General features: G+C 40.3%; 1 protein-coding gene across 4 annotated transcripts in view; it reads right to left on the bottom strand.

Annotated features, from left to right (window-relative positions):
- Positions 1-280: 280 nt before the first annotated feature.
- sipa1l1 (signal-induced proliferation-associated 1 like 1) overlaps positions 281-17,113 on the bottom strand; it is an 89,068-nt gene continuing 72,235 nt past the window's right edge. For 3 of the 4 annotated variants that reach the window (XM_047387809.1, XM_047387808.1, XM_047387810.1), the window contains exons 18-25: positions 16,403-16,884; positions 12,010-12,195; positions 8,771-8,939; positions 8,446-8,680; positions 7,978-8,148; positions 7,763-7,874; positions 7,531-7,609; positions 281-4,833 (exon numbers count right to left, since the gene is read on the bottom strand). In XM_047387809.1, the coding sequence (XP_047243765.1) occupies positions 4,690-4,833; positions 7,531-7,609; positions 7,763-7,874; positions 7,978-8,148; positions 8,446-8,680; positions 8,771-8,939; positions 12,010-12,195; positions 16,403-16,884 (1,578 nt within the window). In that variant the 3' untranslated portion in view covers positions 281-4,689. The remainder of the gene's footprint in view (positions 4,834-7,530; positions 7,610-7,762; positions 7,875-7,977; positions 8,149-8,445; positions 8,681-8,770; positions 8,940-12,009; positions 12,196-16,402; positions 16,885-17,113) is intronic. The other variant, XM_047387812.1, reaches the window with a different exon arrangement.

Below are 17,113 nucleotides of genomic sequence, written 5' to 3'. Positions count from 1 at the left end.
CCACATACCAAGAGAAGAAGAAAATGGAGGTAGACTGATTTCTTTTCTGGATGTGGGAGCAGTTAAAATCCAATCAGATGAATCAGTGAGAAGAACAGGGGGAGCCTGAGGCCTCCACAGGTCAGATTTAACTTCCCTCAGCTGCTCCTTTCTCTGCAGCTACTCACTGAAAGGTACAAGCAGACAAGACCAGCACAGGAGACAGAGCAGACAACTAAGAGGCTGAAAGTAAGCCGTTATCACTACATTAGGTATGAAGAGCACAAATAACACACCAAACTGATAGAGCATTTATTTATTTCAGAAACTTTAATATTGTGATCACTGCAAATGTCTTGGTCATACGTTTACATCTTACAAAGACAATGCATCTATGTAAACAGTATTTTTCAAATCGTGTAAAACGTCTGGTCCTCCATTAATGCTGTGTGCTTTATTTTCAGTGGCAGCTGATCAGCGTCCAGCCAGGTTTGTTTCAGGAAGAGGAGCTAACAGAACACCTCACGACACAGCAGCGCAGCCTGCATCTCTGAGCTTTGCGAATCCGCCCTCTCCTGCTGCAGTCACTGACCTCGCAAGCTGTGCGTGACAAGCATCCTGACGAGACGTGCAACATCCCGTCTGTTCCATTTCCCACCTCAGTGGTGCATTGAGGAAAAGTAGGGTTCCTGTTTTATTAAAGGACTAAAATTGAGCATCTTTCTTTGTTGGACAGGAGCTGCACAGCAACATCTAGACAAAATTGCACTGTAAAGGAAACTAAACCTTCTTATATCCGAAACTTGTGAACACTGCACAGGATCTCCATAACAGATCTTCCGAAACGGACCTTTTAAACACCTTTACATTCACATTTCCGATATCCGTCTGTCGAGCAAAACAAATCAAACCAAATTTATGAGTAAATTGTAAAAATAATACAACATTCACAAATAAAAAAAAATTAACTTTACTGGTTTACAGAATGAGATCTTGTCTTAGATACACCAATATTTGCACGGCACATTTTGTCATTCCTTGTTGGAAAAGCAGAAACCAGAGTTCTTCCCATGTACAGAAACTTAATGATGACTTCAGTTATTCAAGCATTTATGTTTAAATTAAACAGAACACAGGTTAACTCTTAGTGAATCAAGAACATCTTCTGGGCTGATTTCTACTTATGCATACCTTGTAAAATTATTAAAATGACATGAAATGGCAATTATCTACTGGTATAACTTGTTGCTGAAGACGAAGAAGAGATTCTTAAAACAGAACCGAGACTGATGCCGGGATCCCCTTTTGCAGAGACAAAGCAACAGAGCTGAATGGATAAATTGGTTATAATAAAACATCACAATTCTTTAAGCTTGTTTTACTCTACATTCAAGTTTCTGTAAAACTGTGGTAAACACTGCAGGGTGTTCACCTCACTAATTATACATGGTAATACACTTAGGGTTTGTAAGAACCGGGGATGATAATTAACATCTCTACTGAGAGAGTGAATTGTTGAAGCATTTTCAGAGCATGCTCAAAAGTGTACACACCCCTGTTAAAATGTCAGCTTTTTGTGCTCCGTTTCATAACTCCACCTTTAACATGACATAGATGCTGTATTATTCAGCTGGAAAATAAATTAGTGAGGTGGAAAAATATTTTCTTTAAAAGCTGCTATTACCACCCTTGGTAATAGCAGGTAATAGTGCTAGCACCCTTGGTCTAACAAAGTCATGTTCTTAAGTTCACCCTTGCCATAAATTACAGTGAATATGATTAATTATAAATAAAATTCCTGTTCTCACAGGATAGTTTGCTAAAGGTTAGAAAGGATCAAATGGATCCAACTGTTCAAAGTTATCGGTCAGAAAATGGGCACGACTGATGAAAAAACAAGATTGAAACTGGTCAGCGAGGCTGACTGCAACACCAAAGACGCAGTACAAATTTCCAACGAGTACTGGTCGTGTACTACATGTGACAAGAACCTTCTGCAATCCACATATGTCTGGACTAAAGAGTAGTGTTACAAGATAGAAGCCTTTTCTTCTACAGGAAACATCCAGCATTGGTGACAATCTCTTTAAGCCTTGTTGGAGGATGCGTTCTAGTCTGATAAAAACCAAACTGCAACTTTTGGGCCACAGTTCCTTAACATAAATACACAAACAACACCTAGCATAACCTAAAACACCATACCCAGAGTGAAACACATAGGTGGAAGCATCATGATGTGGGATCACTTTTCGGATGAAAAAAAAAAAAAAAAAGAACAAGAAAACGCTTTGGTGGTGGTATTCAAAATAGTTATACTTGTCAATTTTGACACAAAACATTCAGGTGTTTGTTAAAAAGCTGAAGAGGGATTACATTTTTCTGAATCATAGGGGGAAAAAAAAAGACTTTAAACAGAACAAAATAACATGGCCAAAGGATGTTCTCATTATTCGACAGATATGGAGAAATTCTGTAGAATGGGCAAATATTGCCAAGTCAGGATGCAGCTGATCCTGCTAAAAAAAGACAGATTGCTGATATTCAGTCAAAATGTATTTCAACAACTCATAAATATAAGGGTATGCACACTAATGCAACCATGGTATGGCAGCCCTTCTATTCACAGATTTGTTTCTTTTTCAGTTGGATTATATGGGAGGAATAAGTTCTGAAATTATCACCGTCTCATTTTATTATGTCACAACAATCTGCCATTTTAACAGGGGTGGGCAGACTTGAGTCTCACTGTGACTCTCTTTACTAACTGGCTTCATGGCTTGGGGGAACACAGTCTTCTAATGTTTGCTTTCCAACATCATTTTGCTCAATTTTCATACAAATAAAAAGAATGCAAAGGCACACATATCCAAACACACTTCCCGTCTCACATTACTGACCTGCCTGATTGCTTTTAGTCACCAGACATATTTACCGCCTCACAACAGCAAACTACGATAAGTGTGGAGGTGGCTGAACAAAAACAAAAGTGTGTTACTGTATCTAGATGAACATCAAGAGGTTTTCCCTTTTATCTGCTCCCCAGGTGCTGTTTCAAAGGCACGTCCCTGCTCTGCCTGGGAGTAAATGACCTAAAAGAAGTGATTGTGTTGTAGGCACGGCTGGGTAGACTTATGGACATTCTCACTATGGCAACACATTTCACATCCTGAAAAGATATATTCTTTAACATGTGCAAATTTACTTTCTGACAATATTTTGTCCCCTTAAACCTGAGGAAAACTGTAAATGTAATGCACAATCATCCATGCACACAAACATCCACACTGTCTGCTCCTTTTCTTCTGATTGTCTCTAAATGCTGGCTGCTAGTTCTTCTCATTCTTATTCCTGTTCTAAGAGTTTTTGTGGCCTCGAATCAAGAAGCATGAGGGTAAAAAATTAAATAAAAAAATACAGGTGATAGGCAGCACATTTACAAATCATGACATTTTTCACTGGTCACCACTAGAGGGCACTGTAAGCAACACAACAGCAGGCTTGGGCACCACAAAATACAACATAATAGAGAATAAAAAGCATATAGTCGGTCTTTAGGTAGAATTAGGAAAGAAAGCCATTTAAATAATATAACTATTGATCAATAGTCTTGAAGAACTAAACACTGATATTGGTTGTACTGTACGAATAGAACAACTCATTTATTGGAATTATAATACAAGGAAGTAAGATAACCTGGGATTCAGACGACTCCAAACATTTCAGCCCATAATTGTCTGTTATTTATAATCAGCTGGCTCTCTATTTTCAGGCAGTGGGACGATGAGTCCTTATTTTCACGTTTCTCTCAGGAAAATGATGAAGGATCTTGTGCAGTTGAGATTTGAATTCTTGCAAATATACCTTTTTCATGTTATGTTTTGTTTCTCACCTCAAGCTTCTTCTCAGATAAAGCCAGGAGTCCGAACTTCTTCCTATTGCTTTTAAGACACGTAGAACTGAGATGGACCAACTAACACTGGATCAGTCTTGGTTTATGGCACTGCTTGCCGATGGCTTTTAATACACTCCTATTTCAGGTGTTGGTGAGTACAAAAAAATCTGAATGAAGGAGGAGTAAAATGGAGAATAAACATGTCTGAAGCTGGATGTCCAGTTATTTTAGATGCAAAAAATAGATTTACTCATTTAACATGCAATGAAAACCTCTTTCTTGCAAAATGTTTGGCTTCAGATTTATAATGTGTGTATTTGTTAGCTGCTGCAGCAGTTACGTATATGTCTGTGTGGCGTTTCAGTCCTCTTCTTTTAAGACAGGATGTCTGAGTGACCCCATGCTGAGGCCTCTTTGATCTGGTGCAAACCATGTTTGCTTTTTCAGAGCAGCTGAAAAATGTTTTAAAAGAAGTGGGAGGAGGAAAATGAACCAATCAATGCGTAAAAGGCCAAATGTTGGTCTAAACAGTGGATCGTGTCTCAAAGGAGAGATTCTTCATTTTGACCACTTGAATAAGTGCAAAAGTCAACATCAAACATCATGAGAATGAGAAGATCTGTTTGGCCACTGAATGAAAATTGAGAAGGCAAACAAGTAGAAACGAGTTCCACCAATTTCCTCCTCCTAATTAACCAGAGGTCCAATGATGTTAATGCAATGATTTTAGAAAGGGTGTAGTTGATCCCCTCTGCCTCTTCACAAAGACTGGGTGTGCAGATGAGCTGTGTGTGCTTGTAAGGGATTAGATGAGCAGGTCAGTTCATGTCAATAGTGTTGAAGACCCACTCTGTGAACTTCTTGAGCTTGGCAGCAGATGTCTGGGACTCCTCCTGAAGTCTCTGGTTGTCCTCCCAGAGCCTTTTGATCTGAGATTGAAGCCGCAATTTTTCTTCCCGCTCCTGCGCAAGAATAAAAGGTCGGAAACAATAACCACAGCAGTTCTTCTGGGGGAAAGTAATCGGGATGTTATATGTACGGTGGGTGTTTGTATTCTGATTGCCTGAGTCAATACTTTGCAGAAGTCTTTCAGGGTATGTCTGTAACAGCTTTGCACGTCAACAGACTGAAATGTTTGCCACCTCTCTTTACAAAGTAGCTCAAGCTCAGTCAAACTGAATGGAGAATGTCCATGAAATCAGTTTTTAAGCTTTGACACACATTCTTAATTGAATTAGGCCACGTCTGGACTGGGCCATTCCAACACATGAATATGACTTGATCTAAAACATTTACTTTTAGTTCCGAGGTTGCTGTCCTGTTGAAAGGTACATTTCCGCCTCTGTTTTTTAACCTTTAACAGATCTTGCAGTATTGCATTATTTGCTTCTATCAACTCTGCCTAGCTTGCTTGTGCCTGATGAAGGATTCATCCTCACAGCATGATGCTGCTACTACCATGCTTCACCATGGGTAGGGTGTGTTCATGGTGAGGTGCAGGACAGTTTTCCATTTTGCATTTAGACCAAAACAATCAAGTAGATATATCTACAAAAATTAACTATCCTTAATTCGATGTAAAATAACCGCTGACTTTCCTAAAACTGAGTAGGTATTTTTGTGTGTTTATTTAAACATTTCCTGCCTGCCGACCAACAGTCACAGCTAGATTGAATCGCTCTGAGGGCAGATTTCTTCTGTTGACTTTAAAAAAAAAAAAAAACCTCCAGACGTTTCTGGCAGTTTTGTAATATTTAAGACAACCGAGTAGAAAACATTCTTGAAAAAATGCTGAAGCTGGCTTCAGAAATAGCACTGTGCTAAACGGCTGGCTCGCTGCTCTTGTGGCATCTGAACCAACTCAGAACAGCTCTCTTTCATAATATATGACCCTCACACTGGACTTGATTATCTTACACTGCATACAGATTCTTTAGACACAGTTTGTGACATCATACCCTTTTTATCTCTAAAATTAAAAAAATAAACGAGGGTTTCAATGCTTTGTGAGGTATCTAAACCAGAACCAGTTTTGGTTTTTGTATGACTGTGTCCTTCATCTTTGGGTTTTCTGGCATCAGCTCAAAACCTGAACTCACCAATGAGTTGGGCAAAAACACAACCTATGATGTGGCAAATCAATAACAAATCATATCATTTAAAAATAAATGAAAGTTAAAATGCTATTCTATTCAAGAAATTCAGATTTTTAACCTTTATGTAACAGAATAGGAAATAAAGTCTGAAAACTAAACATTATTCCATACTCGTTTACACACAGGATGCTAAATCTAGGAGTGCAGTATAGTACTGCACTACTTAAGGTACTTAAGTACAGGTACTTAACATTAGAAAAAAAGAATCAATGTAGAATACAAGTAAAATTTAATGAAAACATACTTCATGACAACCAACCATCCTTCTGTGCATGAAAGAGTGAAAAAGCACTGTACAGGTCCTTCTCAAAATATTAGCATATTGTGATAAAGTTCATTATTTTCCATAATGTCATGATGAAAATTTAACATTGTCACCATGGTCAGTAAACCATTTACCAGTGGTTTTGGCACTGTGAGCAGGTGCCAGGTCGTGCTGAAAAATGAAATCTTCATCTCCATAAAGCTTTTCAGCAGATGGAAGCATGAAGTGCTCCAAAATCTCCTGATAGCTAGCTGCATTGACCCTGCCCTTGATAAAACACAGTGGACCAACACCAGCAGCTGACACGGCACCCAGACCATCACTGACTGTGGGTACTTGACACTGGACTTCTGGCATTTTGGCATTTCCTTCTCCCCAGTCTTCCTCCAGACTCTGGCACCTTGATTTCCGAATGACATGCAGAATTTGCTTTCATCCAAAAAAAGTACTTTGGACCACTGAGCAACAGTCCAGTGCTGCTTCTCTGTAGCCCAGGTCAGGCGCTTCTGCCGCTGTTTCTGGTTCAAAAGTGGCTTGACCTGGGGAATGCGGCACCTGTAGCCCATTTCCTGCACACGCCTGTGCACGGTGGCTCTGGATGTTTCTACTCCAGACTCAGTCCACTGCTTCCGCAGGTCCCCCAAGGTCTGGAATCGGCCCTTCTCCACAATCTTCCTCAGGGTCCGGTCACCTCTTCTCGTTGTGCAGCGTTTTCTGCCACACTTTTTCCTTCCCACAGACTTCCCACTGAGGTGCCTTGATACAGCACTCTGGGAACAGCCTATTCGTTCAGAAATTTCTTTCTGTGTCTTACCCTCTTGCTTGAGGGTGTCAATAGTGGCCTTCTGGACAGCAGTCAGGTCGGCAGTCTTACCCATGATTGGGGTTTTGAGTGATGAACCAGGCTGGGAGTTTTAAAGGCCTCAGGAATCTTTTGCAGGTGTTTAGAGTTAACTTGTTGATTCAGATGATTAGGTTCATAGCTCGTTTAGAGACCCTTTTAATGATATGCTAATTTTGTGAGATAGGAATTTTGGGTTTTCATGAGCTGTATGCCAAAATCAACCGTATTAAGACAATAAAAGACCTGAAATATTTCAGTTAGAGTGCAATGAATCTAAAATATATGAATGTTACATTTTCATCATGACATTATGGAAAATAATGAACTTTATCACAATATGCTAATATTTTGAGAAGGACCTGTATATATGCTATGGTTTTGTGTTTTGTCTCACCTTCTTCAGGTCCTCCTGAAGCATCTTCACCAAGGCCTCTAGTTTCGTCACCTTCCTCTCCAGTCCTATGTGACCCTCACTATAGAAGTACAAATACATCCCAGAAAGTAGGTTTGTAAAACAAAAATCAGCATTACAGAGCAGATTTTCATGAAGCTGAGCTGAAATAGTCACAGAAACATTGTCACACTATTGAGTTATTGATAAACTACAAAAGGCTGTAGGACCCAACCTTGATGAGGGTCTTGACAATGGAGCAGGCTGCAGCTCTATGTGTGGCTGCTGAGGACTGGATGCTCCACTGGTTCGGTGGTTTGAATCCCCAAACACATAACTTCTCTGGACTGGAAGGAGAGAAAAAAAAAAGCTATAAGTTTTCAAAATAAAACATTAACAGAAGTCTATGTTGATTTGCTTTAAGTGGTAAAACAAGTATTTTTATTTTACTGTAATGTGTGTTTCTCTCATTCTCGAAGGTACTGGCCACATCCACCAGGTGAGTCCACTCAAGAGGACTGTCTCTACCTGAAGATGGGAGGGGCATCAGCTCCTGAGGGAGGGGTCCCCGATGACGCTCCACCAAATCCACCAATGATGTGTCAGACGCCGAAAGATCCCCTGTTAATTTAAATTGTTTAAAGGAGAACATATGAAGACAAACGCTCACATCAAGAAGCACTTCGCTGTTCTAATCAAAAGTGGGCAGCAGTTCCACATCTCTAATGTGTACATTTCCCTGGCTTTCAAGATTTAAACAACTTTAATGTCTTATTACTGTTCATTTGGAAAAGCTTAAGATGAAATATATGAATGTAAATAAAGACATTCTTCCATTAAGTTTACAACAAAAATTCTGTTACAGAATAAATTATTGGAAGGCAAAGAAATGTTGTGTTAAACCATACTCCTCCTTACCGTGAAGTTTAACTCCCAGCTTATAGGAAGGCCGTCTCAGGGGCACACCGCGAGTGGTGGGAGAGCGAGGAAGGGTGGAGCAGCTGAAGAGGACATCAGTGCTAAGCGTGGGCTCAGTGACTGAGTCACTCAGGGGGGGGAGCCGCTGACCACGGTAGATGCTCTCGTCTGACAGGGTACGGTGCAGCGAGCGGCGACGGCTGAGCGGCTGGCTTGGAGGCGACTTCTGGCTATGCTGAGTCACATTGAAGAGTACAGGGTGAGGGTGGTGAGGACTTAAACTGAATATCACTTTTGTTCCTTGTGTGCTTCTGTACAAAGATACCTTTTCCTTGTGTTTTCTTGGTGGTGGTGGAGTGTCATGAGCAGGATGCCTCTTAACATCATCCTCCACAGTAGATTTAGCATGAGTCTGGGGGGAGTGCATGTCTCTTAGAGATGGCCTTGCTGCCGGGGTTGGGGCCACTTCTCCTCCACTTTCTCCTGGAGATTTCCTAAAAACAGACAGTCAAAGTAATTAAGAACAATAGAAATATATATGCACATGATATAGGGATAACCATATGAGGTCAGCTGGCTTCAAATACACAGCAAATCACATTCATGTAAAATGTTAAAGTTATTGCTGTACACTTCTCAGCCACAGGGAGGCAATCAAGCAACAGCCATGTTGTTACTGACTGAAATGTGTGATAGGACCTACATGCTGTCATGAAAAGACGCGATAGGAAAGTGTGATGTTCATTTTGTCAGCCCAATACAGGTCCTTCTCAAAAGATTAGCATATTGTGATAAAGTTCATTATTTTCCATAATGTCATGATGAAAATGTAACATTCATATATTTTAGATTCATTGCACACTAACTGAAATATTTCAGGTCTTTTATTGTCTTAATACGGATGATTTTGGCATACAGCTCATGAAAACCCAAAATTCCTATCTCACAAAATTAGCATATCATTAAAAGGGTCTCTAAACGAGCTATGAACCTAATCATCTGAATCAACGAGTTAACTCTAAACACCTGCAAAAGATTCCTGAGGCCTTTAAAACTCCCAGCCTGGTTCATCACTCAAAACCCCAATCATGGGTAAGACTGCCGACCTGACTGCTGTCCAGAAGGCCACTATTGACACCCTCAAGCAAGTAGGTAAGACACAGAAAGAAATTTCTGAACGAATAGGCTGTTCCCAGAGTGCTGTATCAAGGCACCTCAGTGGGAAGTCTGTGGGAAGGAAAAAGTGTGGCAGAAAACGCTGCACAACGAGAAGAGGTGACCGGACCCTGAGGAAGATTGTGGAGAAGGGCCGATTCCAGACCTTGGGGGACCTGCGGAAGCAGTGGACTGAGTCTGGAGTAGAAACATCCAGAGCCACCGTGCACAGGCGTGTGCAGGAAATGGGCTACAGGTGCCGCATTCCCCAGGTCAAGCCACTTTTGAACCAGAAACAGCGGCAGAAGCGCCTGACCTGGGCTACAGAGAAGCAGCACTGGACTGTTGCTCAGTGGTCCAAAGTACTTTTTTCGGATGAAAGCAAATTCTGCATGTCATTCGGAAATCAAAGTGCCAGAGTCTGGAGGAAGACTGGGGAGAAGGAAATGCCAAAATGCCAGAAGTCCAGTGTCAAGTACCCACAGTCAGTGATGGTCTGGGGTGCCGTGTCAGCTGCTGGTGTTGGTCCACTGTGTTTTATCAAGGGCAGGGTCAATGCAGCTAGCTATCAGGAGATTTTGGAGCACTTCATGCTTCCATCTGCTGAAAAGCTTTATGGAGATGAAGATTTCCTTTTTCAGCACGACCTGGAACCTGCTCACAGTGCCAAAACCACTGGTAAATGGTTTACTGACCATGGTATCACTGTGCTCAATTGGCATGCCAACTCTCCTGACCTGAACCCCATAGAGAATTTGTGGGATATTGTGAAGAGAACGTTGAGAGACTCAAGACCCAACACTCTGGATGAGCTAAAGGCCGCTATCGAAGCATCCTGGGCCTCCATAAGACCTCAGCAGTGCCACAGGCTGATTGCCTCCATGCCACGCCGCATTGAAGCAGTCATTTCTGCAAAAGGATTCCCGACCAAGTATTGAGTGCATAACTGTACATGATTATTTGAAGGTTGACGTTTTTTGTATTAAAAACACTTTTCTTTTATTGGTCGGATGAAATATGCTAATTTTGTGAGATAGGAATTTTGGGTTTTCATGAGCTGTATGCCACAATCATCCGTATTAAGACAATAAAAGACCTGAAATATTTCAGTTTGTGTGCAATGAATCTAAAATATATGAATGTTAAATTTTCATCATGACATTATGGAAAATAATGAACTTTATCACAATATGCTAATATTTTGAGAAGGACCTGTATATAGGAATAACCCAGGGTGTAAATATGAAAATACTTAAATACTAAAAAACAGGATTGATTAAGGATTTCTGGTAATAAATAAAACGATGTTAATTTACTAGTATATTATTTGTACAGTTATTATATGAAGTTGCAGAATCAAAACAAAATCTTATTATGCCAGCAGACAGCTGGTAAATGTTATACTGTTAGGACAAAGATCTATCAGCTGTGAAAGACCTGTGAGTCATAATTAATAACTTGGTGGTTTATTTCTCTTGGTCATGCTGGTTTACATTTTGTAATAGGATTTAAACGAATGACCACGCCTTATTCATTGTACCAGCAAACTTCTGGTAGAGGCAATCAGTTTTTTGATACTGTGATTTCTGTATGTCTGTAGAGTTTGACCAATTACAATCAATTGTCAAGTCACTAATCTGCAACTCAGCTATCTAAGGTTTACACTGAATGTTTCTAAGAGCTCAGAAGAATGTGTTTCACTGCTATTCTTGTACACAAGGCAGTCATTGTTGAGCTGTTTTGACTATTTGGAGCTCTAAAACAAATTAAATTCACCAAGGACCCCCTTCTCCACCTTTAAGAATCTCATTCAAACCTGTCTTTTGAGAACATCTACATTTCTGATGTCTCTAAAATACTAACATGGCTATCTGGAAACTACTTCTATCTGTCTGCATTACTTAAACTGATGAACCACGCCTAATACTTTCTCTAGAGTTCCCAGCTACACTGCAGCTTAAACATGAAAACTTTGTTTCAAGTTGCCTTAGAAAGAAGCATTTGTTAAATAACATGATGTAGAAAGGCCATGCATTTGAGAGTCTGATATCTGCTTCACTGTGCAAGTAATTTAAAATACACCAGGAAATGTACATTTACTATGGGATAATGCTATGTGATTTTAATAAGCTGAGATGACAGAGGGAAGCAGATATCCATATCGGGTTTATCTGCAAAAATGAGCAGAACCATTGAAATATTTACATTTTTATTAGAAAAATGCGAAAGAAGTTCATATTCAAGCAGAAACAACAGTTCTGCAGTGTTTTGAAAGGCAAAGGTAAGTTGCTGTAGATGGGATTTGGGTGGGATGAAGAAGCACCTGAGTCAAACTTCCATTAAACTTTCAGGAGACCCCGTTAAAGATTTGCTGTGATGTTTTTTAGTCTATACTTTGCTCATCCTTACTTTCGTGTGTCTCCAAAGTCCACAGAGTTGATGGTGGACCCAGGCTTTCTCCAACCAATCAGATACTTGGACTGAGCTCCCTGACGGGGGTAGAAGCTCTTGGGCCCGGGGGAGACTGACGACTGAGACGAAGGGGAGGTGGCTGAGGACGATGACTCTTCCCTGGGCGAGCTGTGGCCAGAGTGCCTGAAAGATAAAAAAGGAAATTAGATAATTGTGTCAATATGTAGAGAATAAGGAGTAAATGTTTGACCCTTTTCACAAAATTAAACCTTCCATCTAGTTACTAAATAATATTGACTAGTAGCAATAAATCTAGGGAAAGTCCAGTGCCTTGCAGAAGTGTTCATACCTTTTACTACATCTTTGTATTTAACAGAGTAATGTGTGACAAGCCAGCATAAAGTATTAAATCATTCAAAGTGGAAAAGACAAAAAAATCATACTTGATTTTGAAATCTTTTTACCAATACAAGTCTGAATAGTGGGGCATGGCTTTGTGATAAACCTCTTTTACTCAGTTGCTCTAAAATAAAATTCAGTTCAACCCAGTGTCTTCATAAGTCGCCTCATTTGTAAACATTCGAGTCTACCTGTGTGTAAATTCATCTCAGTATCATAAATACAGCTGTTCTGTTCTTCTTTGAGGGCCAACAAAGTTTATTAGAGAACATTAGTGAACAAACAGCTTTATGCAGACCAAAGAACACAGCAGAGAAAATGTCGTGGAGAAGTTCAAATAGTATTAGGGTAAAAAACATTATGGGAAGTGTTTTACATCTCATAGAGAAGTGTTCAACCCATCACTGGAAATGTAAAGAGGTCCAAGACTTAGCCGTCACCTTTTCTGACAGGGCTAGCAAGGAGAGCCTTATTCAGAGAAGGAACCAAGAGACTGATGGCAACTCTGGCGGAGCTGCAGTGATTGACAGCTCAGGTGGTAGAATCAAATTACCGTATTTTCCGCACTATAAGGCGCACCTTCAATGAATGGCCTATTTTAGAACTTTTTTCATATATAGGGCGCACCGGATTATAAGGCGCATAGAATAGAAGCTACTGCAGTCAAACGTTTGACTGGGGTTGCGTTATGCATCCACTAGATGGAGCTGTGCTAAAGAGAATGTCAACAAAACAGTCAGATAAGTCAGTCAGTCAAACTTTATTAATACACTACAAACCAGCGTTCTGATAACTCCATTCACTCTCATGGTAAGGTCTCCTCTACATAGAATTATATTGAATAGAGCCAACCGCACGTTAGGAATGCATTGGAGTCTATGAAGTTGAAGTTGAAATCAAACGTTAGTTAAAACGTGAAAGAGAACTTTTCCCTGATTCAGTAAACACGTAAAAGAAACAGTTTGATGCACTAAATCAAATGTTAGTACATTCACAATATAGTAGCGTTAACTGTTGAATTCTCTCGCTGCTGCTCTATTCTCATGTTCGACTGCGTAGCTGACAGCCTTGAGTTTGAACTCAGCATTGTAAGCGTGTCTCTTGAAAGGTGCAATTTTGGGGTCGTTATACACACACAAGTGGTGTTGGACTAGGAGTAAGCACAGTACAGGTGTTTACCGCTATTACTTCGGCGACACCCCTGACTACGGTAGCCGTAATGCTGCAAGCGGTGCGGCTTTGTAGTTTACCAGTCGTACTGAAACATTTTGACAGAGCGCCGTGTACAACCAGTATGGATCAACCAATTAACCAATTGATCCATATATAAGGCGCTCCGGATTACAAGGCGCACTGTCATTTTTTGAAAAAATTAATGGTTTTTAAGTGCGCCTTATAGTGCAGAAAATATGGTACATGGAAGAAGGAGCTCTGGTCTGATCAGACCAGAATTAAAGGTTTTGGTCTACATCCAACATACTATGTACCATGGAAAGCTAAACTTGCACATCATCCTGAACATCCACACAATGAGACATAGCAGCGTCAGCATGCTTTTTCAGCAGACAGGGAAACTGGTCTAAGTACATGGAAAGATGGATGGAGCTAGATACAAGGAATAATGAAAGAAAACCTGTTAGAGGCTGCAAATGAACTGAGACTGGGGCAGAGGTTCATTTTCCAGTTGACAACAGTTACAATAGAGCTAAAGGTTGCTGCTCACAGATGTTCACCAGTCATTCGGAATGAGCTTGAAGCTATTTGCAAACTACAATGGACAAAATTAAACAAAATGAATAGCAGGATTACTACACCATTTTCTGATAAACATTCAAGAGACTCAAAATTCAAAATGTCTTAGTCCTTTTTCGTCCAAATATAAAAAACAAATACTAAAATATGAATCTGCTACAAAATATGAATTTAAGCACTTTATGTCTACAGAGGTCAGGCGTTACACGTGGAACTAGCAAAAATCCTACAGGAAGGAAAGAAGGGCACAACAAATACAATTTTCAAATAAGGCCAGAGGAACAAAAGTAAGAAAAAAAGCGACACAAAGGACAGAAGAAGGTAACTAAGGAAATATAAAAGTAAGTAAGGAAGAACACAAGGTAAGAAGAAATGAAGGACACAAGGGACAAGGTAGGAAAGATAGGATGGAAAAAAGGAGGAAACAAGGAAGGAAGGAGAAACATAGGAAAGGAATTAACTGTGGACCGCTGAAATGAAACTCGCTTCAACAGGAAGAGTCGGACACTGGGGTTCTGCTCAAGACACAAGCTCAGCTATGAAAAGTAGGACATGTGTTCCACATTTCCTGGGGCCTAATGTGGAAAGATAAGAGGGAATTAAAATTTACTCTTTACGCTTAGTTTCCAGAAAAATCTTGCTGAGAAGGTGGCTGTCTGGTATGTGATCGTTCTGGGTGTAGAATTGTTGGCCTTAGGAGTAAGAACAGGAATCAAGCTGCAGCGGTGAGGCACGTGCCGAGACGACTAGCTATAAAATAAATGAATCAAACTCAAAAACCAAAGCTGAACTTTGTTAAATTATAGAGATGAAACATTGATATGATATAGAAACTAAATATATATGAAAACACTGTTGCTTTTTAATATAGTTTTGATGGATTTCTGTCTGTAAGTGGCATCTAAAAGTTATTAAGAATATCGTTTGCTTTGGCTGCTTGTGAGCAGATAGTCGACTGACTGTTAAAAGTCAATAACAGTAAAAAATAATGAAAAGCAAAGAGTAGAAAACGTTACAAAGCAAGCCAAGCAAGTTTATGACTTTAAAACAACACAGTTTGTGTTTTGCCATCTGCTTTATATTGTTACCTCGGCCTCTGGCTGGTTTCATGTGTTGGCCAGCACAACCAGACCCAAAAACTGTGCCAGAAATATTGTATGAAAATGTTAGGCTGTATTTCAACCAAACACTGAATTCCTTTCCTCTCCAAAATGTTTAGTCTGTTTAAAGTTGACAACCATGTCCCAAGTCATAGGATTTATTTTCCAGCTGCTTTAATTGTCCCATTCTCTTGTTTTGAATCTTTGTAAAGTAGCGAATAGTCAGTTCAAAACTGCATGAATGGAAATCTCAGGAATGCGAGCCCTCTGCCAAACAGAGACAGAATGAGCTAGTGGTGTTGACATAAGCGGATGTTCAGACCAGTTTCATCCGTGAAGGGGTTGTAGGATCCAGATGGAATTCCATGTTATCTCAAAACATGGAGGAAGATACGATAAAAAATCTTTGGATTAACAAGAAAGGGTGGCTTCACTGTCAAAACAACCAGCTCTGAGATGGTTTGTCTCAGTAAATATTGCAAGCTACATGGTTATGGTTGTCTTCATGTTTATTTAGATATGATGATGGTAGTTTTAACACAAATTATTCACTGTTACCCTCACAAACATAAGGAGCCTTATGAAAGCATTCATACAACTTTAACCTTTTCAGATTTTGTCATGTTATGTGCCTTGACACACGTCATTATATTTCAATGTAATGTTATATGAGTGATGCACAGTAGCACATAATTGCAAAGTGGAAGGAAAAGGATGGACCATTTTATCACAAATGTACTTAATCAACTTGTCTCGATGCTTTAAAGCCATCACTCCAGAGTTTCTTTGTACACTGCTGTTTGAACATTGACACTTCCTGCCAAGTCGCTTTTGATAAAAGCATTCGCTAAATGAAAAATTGTTGTAAAAATTTAGGACATATGCAAGAGCTTTTTTATATCGACAGTAGTCAGAACCTGCGGTAGGGTTACATGAAGACATTTTAGGTTTTTGGAGGGTAAACTTGCTTGGGCAGCCAGACCTCAGCATGCCAAACGTCCAACTATATTAGAAAAGCACACAGGATAGGGTGTTCCATTTTTTCACGACTGTCTTGAGTCTCACTTTTTGAACTGAAATACTTAAATGAACTTTTCAATAATTTTTTATTTACTGAGATGCACCTTGCATTAACTGACCTTGAATGTGATCCACCGTCAACCAGGCTGAAAGTACTGCTGTCTCTCACAAGGAGATGAGTTGGTGGGCTTCGACCCACTGATTCATGGCTTCTTTCTGCTGGAGGTCCCGGAGACTCAGCAGCAGCTGTTGACCTCTCCAGCATCCTGCGCCCTCCCTCAGTCGGACTATGCCATGGAGATGAAGAGCGCTCCCTGCTTTCTCTGCTCCCACTGGGGGCCAGCAGGGAGGTGGTGCTGCCATGGTGGGAGTGGGAATGATGCGAGGCTCCGTGAGAGCCAGTGTCAATGCCACTGTCAGCCGAGGCACCCTGGAGGTAGCCTCCTCCACCCAGGCCATTTGGTTCTGTTTCACCCTGGTCGCCACTGGAGCCTCCACCTGTCCCAATGTCGTACCATTTGTCACTGTCGCTGTGGCCCCCACTGGAAGCGGTGCTGGACAGAGTGTTACTACTGGAGTGACCCGAGTAGGGGCCATCTGACTACCAGGGCAAACAACATGACAGTTAAGTTTCAATTATTGGAGAAAAAGTATGCTGTTATGTAAGCAAGTGACCCATTGTGACAAGATATTACGATGTTATATAAGCACTAAATTAATTAGTTAGCGGTTTAAACTACATGTAACAAAGATTAAGTCCCGTGAAAAAAAACAACTGGGTTTTTTGGAGCAAACTGTCAGGAGAACACTTCACAAAGAGGTTGTTAATT

The sequence above is a fragment of the Girardinichthys multiradiatus genome, chromosome 15, assembly GCF_021462225.1.
Source record: "Girardinichthys multiradiatus isolate DD_20200921_A chromosome 15, DD_fGirMul_XY1, whole genome shotgun sequence".
Lineage (NCBI taxonomy): Eukaryota > Metazoa > Chordata > Actinopteri > Cyprinodontiformes > Goodeidae > Girardinichthys > Girardinichthys multiradiatus.
The sequence above is the reverse complement of the archived record's forward strand: the minus strand, read 5'-3'. Positions and strand labels throughout refer to the sequence as shown.